The sequence below is a fragment of the Pseudorca crassidens genome, chromosome X, assembly GCF_039906515.1.
Source record: "Pseudorca crassidens isolate mPseCra1 chromosome X, mPseCra1.hap1, whole genome shotgun sequence".
NCBI lineage: Eukaryota > Metazoa > Chordata > Mammalia > Artiodactyla > Delphinidae > Pseudorca > Pseudorca crassidens.
In genome coordinates, this window is record NC_090317.1 from 36,055,102 (window position 1) to 36,066,750 (window position 11,649).

General features: G+C 40.4%; 1 protein-coding gene across 1 annotated transcript; it reads right to left on the reverse strand.

The window, feature by feature from the left end:
* Positions 1-271: 271 nt before the first annotated feature.
* Positions 272-4,963, reverse strand: SERTM2 (serine rich and transmembrane domain containing 2). Its single transcript, XM_067724318.1, has one exon. It carries the CDS (start codon positions 4,205-4,207, stop codon positions 3,935-3,937), a length of 273 nt encoding a protein of 90 aa, XP_067580419.1. The 5' UTR covers positions 4,208-4,963; the 3' UTR covers positions 272-3,934.
* Between the last annotated feature and the right edge of the window lie 6,686 nt (positions 4,964-11,649).

Here is an 11,649-nt window from a genome sequence, read left to right on the forward strand (position 1 = left end):
GGAATGTTGCAAGATATTGGTACTTCAGATACCTTATCTCACTCTCACCTCAGGTCACTTTCATTGGCAGCTGGTAGTCATTACCCATTTTTCACATCTTACTACTAAAGAAACAAACACACCAATAAGGTGGCAAGTGGGGAGAAAATAAAAGTTGGGAGGTTGGCGACTAAGAAAAAATGATGACACCTCAGAATTATAAATCCCACAGATTTGTAATTGTTACAATTTATATTGGGATGAAGAGACTAATACTCTTTATATTCTTCAGACAATATATAGCTGTTATCAGCAAACCAAACAGAATTTATTTTACAGGGAACAAAAATGACATGCTAAATATTAATTCAAATATTATATTTCATATATACAATATGAATCTATTTCAAGTATTAATGATTTTAAACAAAAGAAACCCAATTTTCTCTTCCACACAATTTTGTTAAAAAAAAGTGCTTCTTTTGTACAAATGCAGGAGAATAAGACGTATTACTAAATATAACTACTTAATTGCATTAAATGGACCCCTTTTACCTACTTAGTAAGCATGGTGGGGTCTGCAGCCATCAGACTCAGGAATCCAAAGCTTCAGATTTGGCATAGATGGAAATGTTAGGCTGAATGAACCTGCCTTTACTTGATATATCTCAAGATTTCCTGCCTAGTACATAATACCTAATACAAAAGTCTTTTACAATAAACCTTGTTTTATACAACCCATGATTCTGAAAGGCAAAGTACACTTTTGGATATTGAGTTATTTTAAACACATTAGGAAAGTTTACTGTTTAAAGAATTCATGTGGTGAGTCCTTTTATTTGGTTGAATTATATGAAATTGCTGATATTTCAGCATTTTTATTTATGGAAAGGGCAATTTCATGTGATTCAGTGTAATAAAAAGTGAAGACTCATTCTTTCACCTTAAAACAAAGTACATCTATATATAAATAACCTACCTGTTTAGATACATTTAGGCTAACATGCAATATTTTGGAGAGTGGGGGTGAGGGAAGGAATTGCCAAGTCAGCATTTTGGATAGATGCATAAATTCAAATTATGCCCATTGATTGCTCTAGCTGCCTCTTTGAGCGGTAATATATGTTAATTAATACATTGGAGGATATAATAAAATTTAATATAAATGGAAAAATTTTCTTTACAGTTGGTTTGCTATGATGAAAACATTCAGTTTATTTTCCCAAAGATTAAATACCATGTGAGTCACCATAATGACACATCTGCTTACATACATCTCCACTTATGTTATCACTGGAAATCGTCAGGGGTTATGCTGCTATTTTAGTGCAATCTGTGCTGTGTACTTTGGTTAATGCTCGGTGAAGATTTGGATCCCATGGGGTAGTTGTGATGAAAGAGGGTGGTTGTTTTCCAGGTGAGTAACCTAATCATAAGTTGGGAATCTTCTTCCAAGTCAGAGATTAAGGAGCAGTTTAAACTCCTGAAATCTGTGTTGGAGAGGTCAGGTGAGCAGGGAATAGATTTGCAGTCTGTCTCTTCATCAGATTCAGCAACAAGGCATTGGGTATCTTGCTATTCACTGCTGTTGAAAATGTAATCAGTTCCTTCATTTATCCAGTGACTGACTTCTTAACTGTAAAGTGCATTCAAATACTGTGAGCACAAAAGGCAGAGTGTGGAGTGAGGAGAGATGTGTGTCCTTAAGAAGTTCTGGGGTATATTGGCAGCCTTTGATGAAGTGAGTGTATGGCTGCCAAGAACTAACATTTTAAAAGGTACGTGGAGTCTGGGTGTTGAACAAAGACAACTTAAACCACCAAATGCAATAATATGAATCACTCTGCATTTTGGAAATTATAATACCGAAAGGGGAAGCACATGCCCTATCGAGTCTTAGCCTACCTGCTCATCTCTTCTGAATGGTGCAGAATGCAGCTGCCATCTCTTACGGTGCGCTATTGTTAACAGGTGTGCCAGAGTCAGCCTTGCTACTGATTTAAGCTCTGCATGTGGGGATTTCACACTTTGCAGCCCCTTGGAGAGGGAGTATTGGCAAATGACTGTGTATAAAAGTAGAAAGCACTTGGGAATTTCACCACCATGCCAGATTTAGATCAGAGTAAAGGGGCCAATTTAAATTGGCAACAAACTAGAGAGAGCTGCATGTCTGGTAGAGGTGCCATTAACCTAACATCCATTCCACTTCTTTCTCACTGCCGCTGCAATTCCCGACGGAGCACTTGGTTGAAATTTGATGACCACCTTTTAGGTGCAAGAGAGAACTGATTTTTTTCTAAGCAGGTAGAATTTAACATGGGTGTTTCAGTTCTTTGGTGGCAAGAGTATGACCAGCCTTCTAATTTCTAATTTGTAAACAGTACTCATTTCCTTTGGTTCCCTTTTGGAACGTTAATTATTAAAAAATCAAATTCTTTTTCCACTACTGGCATACTAGGGCTACTTATGAGAATGGAATTTTTCAAAATATATTTCTCTTATAGGTAATAAGTGAAACACTTCATCTTTTGGCAGGGATCAGGAAGGGAGGAACATTTTCTGGGAAAGACAAATGTGACATTTGAGGACACTGATCTCAATAAGGATTTGTTGGAGGGTGTTGTTTAGTCCTTTCCTCCTTTGTCTCTCTTTGTTTTTCTTACACTCAAATCTAAAAGGAGTCCAGTGATGACTAAATAGCCCTCAGATCATTTTTCAGAGAGATAAACCTGCTACCTAGAGGCTTGAGTGTTTTGCCCAAAGGCACAATCATTCAACGACAGAATACCAAGATTATTTCACTTCTGCTTTAAAGTACAGTTGAGTCTTCTTTGCCGAGGCCATCTTTTTCTTTTTTTTTCTTTTTTTTTTTTTTTTTTTGCAGTACGCAGTCCTCTCACTGTTGTAGCCTCTCCCGTTGCGGAGCACAGGCTCCAGACGTGCAGGCTCAGTGACCATGGCTCACGGGCCCAGCTGCTCCGCGGCATGTGGGATCTTCCCGGACCGGGGCACGAACCCGTGTCCCCTGCATCGGCAGGCGGACTCTCAACCACTGCACCACCAGGTAAGCCCTGCCGAGGCCATCTTTAAACAAAGCTTATATTTGAGTGCAACTCAATCCTGGAGCATGATGGGTAAGGAGAAAAAGGCAAAGAAGCTGCACGTATAATATAAGGTTCATTATCATAAGCACATTTTGACTTAATTTTCCCTTGGTCTGGGGGGAGCTCATTCTTCCAGATTTTTGTAATACATTGGCCATTATCTGAGTTTTTTAAAGTCCCGTAATAGTAATAACACATATAAAATGCACATTTTCCCTCTCTAGATGAGGTTGTTGACTAGAAACTTCTTTTTGTAAACTTGCTCTTTAAATTGAAACAGTTTCTTTTAAGAACTCTTCTTTCATTTGGGACAAACCCGATGGCCACAGATGATAAAATCACTGCTCCTTTGGGAAAGGGCTCGTGGTCCCTTCCATTAACCTCCAACATGATTTAACTTCATGTAAGCAGAGGTGATTCTTTAGGGTCCAACTGCTACATTAAAACTTGTTCCTTTCTTGGGATACTCTCTTTGAACAATTAGCCCTTTCAAAGGCAAATTTTCCTTGTTCTTGGAGCCTCCAGGGTCATGTGTTTTTTACAACAGCTGCATGTGAATTTCTGCAGTCTGAGGTTTGCTCAAGGCCCAGGCGCTCTTTGGTTACCATGGAAACCTCCCTCCCAACCAGCTGCCATTTCCTATATTCCTGGCAAGGAATGAGTCAAACCTCTTAGATATCCCACAAGCAGAGTCAAGATAAAGAATAACACAGAGAAAACATGAACAACTTGTTAAGTGAACAACTTGTTGATTCCCTACATGGGAAGCTACATGCAACAAAGTCAGCTTTCCTGGACATCAACATACAAGGGTTCACTGAGATCCTTTAAAGCTCACTTTCTTCCTGACTTTAAGGAGTGGGGATTCGACTCTGCATCTCTACGTCTGTAAATTGAGGAACACTTTCTGTGCTCTCGGAGGTGATGGGTGAGATGACATGTTTGAGCCGAAGGAGCATTGTGAAGAGCAGGATGAGGAGAATGGCCAGGAGGCTCAGGAATAAGCCCACATACATATACAGGTTGGAATACTTCTCTGAAGTAGTGTCAACCTCTGTTGCCAGGGTGGGGAAATGGGCCCGCCCAGTGAGATTCCCATGGTACTTGAAATGCACCTCCGTCATCACTTAAGACTTGAGTTGGTACCTATTTCTATTTGATTTCTATTGCCCTTGAGGCATTCCACAGTCACTTAGGCTGTCTCTGAATATGCTGGAGGTGTTCTAACGATCTCATACACAAAGCAATCACAACCAGAGCCAAGTCAGCAGTGCACAAGCATCCCTCTCCCAAATAGTTTCTATCAGAACTTCTTAATCATTTTTTAAAAAATATAAATAAAATCTTTTACTTTCCACAGTCCTACTCATATACTGATTAAAATAAATATGGTGAAACTGCTTTATAATACTGGTATGGAGACAAGAATGAGTATTAAATCGGACTTTTCCTGTCTTTTGGTAGAGGGAGAAAGAGCTCTATTTTATCTACAGCTCATCTAAATGTGTGCATTAATTATGTGAATTTAATTGGATTCTTCTGTGGGGAGACTTTCTAAAAGCTTTTGTATATTTCAGGCTCAGCATTTTCTAAAAGCTTTTGTATATTTCAGGCTCAGCATATCTGAGTTTCTACCCTTCTTGTCTTTCTGAATCCCGCATAGGGATGACACTTGTAAGGTTTCTTTCCAGCTGCCACAGCTTGAGGGTTGGAAGTCTAGAGGATGTGACTTTTCTACAGTTCTGTTGACATCCCTCACTGTAGGCTGGAGGGAAAGTGTTGTCAGACCTGGTAATTCTCAGATGGAGGTCTCAGAGATGCAGACAGCAGTAGATCTAGGCTCAGAAGATTTGACTCTTAAAATTCTTCAACAGATTTATTTTCCTGAAAATCAAAAACAACAATAAAAGGTTCGGGTGTCTAAGAAAAACAGATGGCAATTTGTTTTGAAATAAAAATTAACTGATATGTTGCAAAATGTTTTGCTATGGGAAAATTAGTCTTAAAATGATACCCTGAATTTTTATCATTTTGAATGCTTTTTTTCCTGAGTGGTAAATACCGATTACAAGGTTAAAGAAAAATTCAGATCAGAGAACAGCAGCTAATAACTAGGTTAGGTTAAGACAGTGTTTCCCAGACTAACTGGTCATAAAATTTACCTGAAGTACTTATTAAAATACAGACCCTGGGCCCCCATCTGGACTTTCTGAATCATAATCTCCACAGTAGGGGGCCTGATCACCACTCTAGAGAGTCATATTTTATCGGTCTGGGGTGGGGTCCAACCACTGGTATTTTTAAAAAGCTCCACAAGTGACTGTAAAGTCAGGACTGAGAACCACTGCCCTAGTTTAAGCAGGAAAGCCTAGCACTGAAATAAAGGCCTAAATCTAAGGATTCATTTCTTCAAACCCCAGGTCGCAGTGCCATGGGTCGCTTTAACAAATCATGGAATTTTCAGGAATGTAGGCTTCCCCCAATTTTGTTTTTGTGTTCTGTCTCTCTCATTTAAGTCTGTGGGGTGAGAATACAGTTTTTTCCCTCAGTATTTGTAGATCAGAAGTAATTGAAAGGGTGTGTTTGTTCTGAGCAAATAACTGCATCATTCATTATTGGTAAAGACAGAACCTTGTCTTTTTTTTTTTTTTTTTTTTTTGTGGTACGCGGGCCTCTCACTGTTGTGGCCTCTCCCGTTGCGGAGCACAGGCTCCAGACGCGCAGGCTCAGCGGCCATGGCTCACGGGCCCAGCCGCTCCGCGGCATGTGGGATCTTCCCAGACTGGGGCACGAACCCGTGTCCCCTGCATCGGCAGGCGGACTCTCAAACCACTGCGCCACCAGGGAAGCCCCAGAACCTTGTCTTTATTCGCGAAAATATTCAAGTGTGTAAATAGGGTCAACTATTTACTGTTGAAGGCTTCCAAAATGATTTAGCTTGTTTTTCAGAACATGAATTTTGAATATGGGTGACTATAAAAACAACATAAACCACCATCACCTGTCAAACTTCTATGTGCAGTAGTGTCAGAGAGCTGACAATGTAGCCCAGTTCTGTCGCTTGTTAACATGCCCAAGGAGAGTTAATAGAAACAGCTCCAACAATTACATTACTCTTCCTACAATCTTGAATTGTGCGCCCAGCCTGGGAGCATTTCAGCTTAAAGTTTATGTTCACTAACCTGTGGTACTATACTTTCTGTAATCTGCATGAGCCTTAGCCTACCTATCTAATTCCCCTACCACCCATGTGGTTCTCAAGAAACAAGAGCAAACAAAGAGACAGGGTCTCTTTCTACTGTCTTTGGAGCTATGGTCTAGGAAACATTTTTGCAATACTTAAAGGTACATCTATTTTGATTTCTGATTCACTAACAAGTGGAAAAGATAATCACGTAGGTACCCCTTTGTTCCCTAGAAACACCAGCCCCAAAGGCAATGGTTCTCCTGAGTAGCTTGTTACGAATGCCGGTTGCAGGGTCTACTCTTGGGAGCTCCTTCTCCCCAGACCACTCTATTCTTAGCCTTGCTTGTCCTCCCAAATCCAGTTTTTCTCAAGAGTGTGATGCATGAACCCCCTACCTGATTTAAAATGTAGACTCCTAGGCCCTTCCCCAGGCCTACTGAGTTCTAATATCTTGGATCAAGGCCCAGGAATATGCATTCTAAGCACAAGATTTTCATGTGATTCTTTGCATGTAGAGCTTTGAGAGTTAACTATCAGTTTCTCTATCTAGATATCCCAGCTAAAGAACATAGCTAATCTTATTGGTTGTTTGGGGACCCTACTTTAAAAAACTATTAAAAGAGTGCCACAGGTTGAATTATGTCCCCCCAAAAGATATGTTGAAGTCCTAACACCCAGTACCTGTGAATGTGTTGTGACCTTATTTGAAAAAAGGGTCTTTGCAGATGTAATCAAGTTAAAATGAGGTCATTAGGTTGGCCCTAATCCAATATGACTGGTGTCCTTATAAGAAGAGAAGACAGGGACGTTCAGGGGGAAGACAGAGACAGAGATTGGAGGGATGGACCTACAAACCAGGGAATGCCAAGGATTGCCAGTAAACACCAGAAGCTAGAAGAACCGAGGAAGGATTTTACCCTACAGATTGCAAAGGGAGCATGACCAAGCTGATGCCTTGATTTCAAACTTCTAGCCTCCAGACCTAAGAGAATAAATTTCTGTTTTAAGCCACCCAGTTTGTGGTACTCTGTTTATGGCAGTCCTAGGAACCGAATACACAGAGTAATCACCCTGAGGCCCTAGGGTTTTGGAACCTTTGGGGCAATGTTTCTGAAGGAAGTCCCTGGAATATTTGTATTCCAAATGCAGGTTTCTGGGCCTTTCTCCGTGCTTCCTAGATCAGAATCTCTCGGGATAGGACCCTGAAGTCTACATTTGTGACAAGCTACCCATTTAGAGTTTCTAAGTACACTCTGCAAGGAATGGTTCCCAGTCCCTGTTGCCCTCAGGATCACTTACGAAACCTTTTGAAAATAAGTATACCTGGGTTCTTCCTTCAGAGGTTCTGATTCAGTAGGTTTGTGTGGGGCAGGAACAGCTGTAGTGCCTAAAGTTCCACAGGTGATTTCGATATGTGACCTGGGCTGAGAAGCACCACTCTACAAATAGAACAGAGCGTCGCAGAGTCAGGACTCTGACAGTCCCGGGCCACCCACATAGAGGCATTACTTTTTCACCTGGCCTCCAGAAGACAAGTCGAAGGAAAATAAACACTCACTGCTAGTGCAATCCAAGTGTGAAAAGCCTCAGCAGTAGTATAGTATCTTTTTAGTCTCCTGTGGACCTCCAAATACACAGATTTGGGTAAGTCAGGCTTCTTGGTTAGGCACATTGTCATCATCGGTGCATCCAGGGTCCCTTTTATTTGTTTACTCAGTAACACCCATGGACAAACACCTGTAAACAAACACCTACCAACTGTAAGATTGAGAATAACTAATAATTTACATGACATCTACCTATGCTCCTCCCTATCTCATCCCACACCTCCCCAGAAATTATCAGTATTCTGAATTTTGTTAGTCATTACCTTGCTTTTATTTACACACACACACCTGTGCCTAAACACTATGTTGTTTATTTTTGTTTTGAACTTTATAAAAAAATTGTCAAGCTATATGTCATCTTCGATTTGCTCTTTTTACTCTACAGTCCATTACTATATGATTTATTTATAATTAATCTTACAGGATGAAAAAGGAATAAAGATTTGGTAGCCCATATTGCCTTGGAGAGTCCTTAACTGTCTTTGGACTTTACTCCATTCTCCTTAGCTTGGCGTTCAAGGCTGTCAATGTCCTAGCCCTGGCTGACTTCAGTTCCTTCCACTACCCTCCTTTCCAATCAAGCTGTAATGCTCACTGTCACCTACTTCCCCGCCTCCATGTTTTTGTTTGATCAGTTTCTTCCATCTTTGCATATCTCTGCTTGGGGAAATGCTAGCATTCTTCATAGTTCCGCTCATGAAACTGACCTTGATTTCTCATCCAAATCCTAACTCCCACAGGCTTTCTCTCCTAGAGAAATTACATTCACCTAATACTGTAAGTATCTATTTGCTGTATTTTTCCCCAAATTGTAATTTATAAACCCCTTGAGGATCTTTTTCAACCTTCTGTCCCTTATACAGCTGTGCTCGCAATAGCTGCTCAATAATTGTTGAACAAATGCATGGGTATGACTGAAGAAATGTACTTAGCACTGACAATTTAGAGAGAAGCACAGTGTTATCTCTGTTCTGATAGCTAATATAGCTTGGGGAAGCACCTGAAACTCCCTTTTATTTTTATTCCCTTCCCCCACTCCCCTATCTCTTATTGTGCAAACGAGACTAAATTCCTGATTATCTTCTGGAATTAAGGAATAATCACTTTGTGGGAATTCCCTGGTGGTCCAGTGGTTAGGACTCAGTGCTCTCACTGCTGTGGGCCCGGGTTCAATTCCTGGTGGGGGAACTAAGATCCCACAAATTGAACAGCACAGCACAGCCAAAAAAATTTTTTAAAAAAAGGAATAGTCACTTTGTTAGAAACTTTGCTCTTGAATTACTATTTCAGTTGCATGATTTTAAAGGAAAACTACACGGAATGGGTTTACAGCCTTAAGTTTTAGAAAGTTCAATTGTGTCTATAAATGCTTTTCAGTAACAATAATACTGCCTCCTACACAATCGACCCTTAATCTTCCTTAAGGTCAAAATACTTATTAAATATATATTAGAATTCTATGAAGCTTGGAGAAGCTTTAGAGAACAATGATCTCACGTACAGTTGTCAACTTCTTTAAACATTTCATTTGAGGGTTTGGAAAACTAACTAGCCATGTATTTCTTAAAACCTCTGCAGTCTGCAGAACACCAAACATCCTGTTCAATGCAGACAGGTCTATCAATTTAATTCCTTAAATCTTAAGGACTTTGAAATGAGTAAACGAAAAGTTAGATACTGGGGAGTCCTCTTTGTTAATCTGCTCCTGCATCTGTGACAACTTCTCATAAAAGCTTTCGGAACAGGATTGCCATAGCTCTCTTTGCTAACTAGCTACTTAGTTGCACAGATAATGTGATTGCTCCATTAAAAGCTCTGGACCATTTGGAAAGAAAAACAACCATGCAATTTCAAAAGAAATCAAAATTCTATTAATTCTAAAGAATCTGGTTTTTGTGGAAAGACCCTTGTAGGATTTTAGTATCCTGCAGTTCTTTCTGGAAAGCTAATAAAATGAAAATCAGTCTCTAGTCTTCGTAAAAGTGATGGAAAGCTGTTGAGGGACGAGGAGGAGAGTGCGGGATAGGAAAAAGGGTAAGGAATTAGGAAAAAAGGAAGATAGAGGGAAGAGGGGACGAGGGAAGGAAGGAAATGTGAGAAGTAAGGTGATGAGGAGTGTGGCAAGTGGATAAGAGGTGGGAGGAAATGAGTGGTTAAGGGATAGAGGTGAAGATACGGAAGCAGGAAAACATTGGGAAAGCGACGAAGAAAGGAAAGGGGGAGGGAAGTTTGGGGGAAGGGAAAATGGAAAGAGATTAACTTAATAATAATTGGCCAATGTCCAACATTAGCCTGAACATCCGGTTTACTTGTAATGTAAATCAAAACACCCACAAGCAATGTGAATGCACCTCTGATTTTCTGATTGCATGTTTTGTCCTTAACTTGGTAAATAAAACTCTTGGTAAAAAAAACAAAACAAAAAAAACTCCTTGAGTTTTTGGTATGAACACTGAAATCCCAAGTCTCCCGTAATGTTCAACGTCAGCATAGTATATATAACCTCGCAGAAGCAAAACAACATACACACCCAGACCATGAATTTTGCTCCTTAAAATGAGATGGGAATGTGGAGCTTTCTCCATCCATCAATGCTGAGAGGGATTCCTAGGGTGAAACTTGTTTCTAATAAGAGAAAAAGTGCTGGGGATAGAGATAAATGTAACCTGATTCTCAAGGAGCTTGCCATAGTTACTTTTACTTTAACATGACAAAGTTCTGAAAACAATTCACTGGTAATTTTACGTTTTTCTGAATGACACCTGCCTATATAATTTCAGAGCTGAAATCCCACCACATAGCTAAGAAAAGTGATCAGAGAAACGACTCAGAAGAGACAGTCAAAACTATCAATTGCAACAGCTCTGAGGAGTTAACATATTCTGTTCGTATTTATCTGCCCCGTGTGAGGGAGAGAAAACTAAGGGAGGCGGAAGCTGTTAGAGTATCTAGTTCCACATCAGCCTGTGAAAAAACAATTCCAGCGCAAGTGCTTCTTCAATGGCTGGAGCCATTAAGTAACAAGCTTCTCAAGTGGGAGTTGCTGTATCTTCTGCGGCAGATGGTGCCTATTTGTCACACCTGCCGATAAATAAAATGCCGCTCATTTCACCGTAAATAACATCATAATATTTCCAAATCTCTCTTACCTTTCCTGGCTCACAGGATGAATGGGATTAGCCATTTAAGCATCCCTTTTGAAGCATGCATCGACAGGCAAGTTGTTCAGGAACATCTCTGGAATATCTGGAAAATAGAAAGAAAGCCTTGTTTTGCCACAGAAGCAGGACTATGTTCATGCAAATATGCTTTCTCTTTCATCTTCCTGAAGAGTCAGACCTTTCCAGCGTAAAACAGAAAAGCACCCTCTATCAGTTACTTAAAATTCCAGTTGCCACTTACAGCTTCAGAGTGCAGTTTCAGATGCCTGCTTCTTATAAACTCCAAAGAGAGAAGTGTCTGTTTGGATGTGTATATACCATCCGGAACACTTGAATGGAAGCAGCCTGAATAGTGAAGTCCCCAGTTCCTCTTTCGCAGGCAACGGTTTAGAGCGTGCGGGAAAGGTAGTGATTCAGCTCTGCCTTGTAGCGGTGTGGAGCCGAGAGGGAGGAGGTAAGAGAGAAGCTGAGAAGCAAAGTTTGTATAAGCCTTCCACTTTAACCCCTTCGAGTCTTCTTCATGAATCTGTAGGACTAGTGAAGACTCCCTGTTTTTGTAAAAGCCTCTTCATATGACATTTAAGGGGATCAGATCTCCTGCTCAATTCAAG

Excerpts from the sequence above, each read along its gene's own strand:
- SERTM2 (XM_067724318.1), bottom strand. The coding sequence starts at position 4,207 with ATGACGGAGGTGCATTTCAAGTACCATGGGAATCTCACTGGGCGGGCC.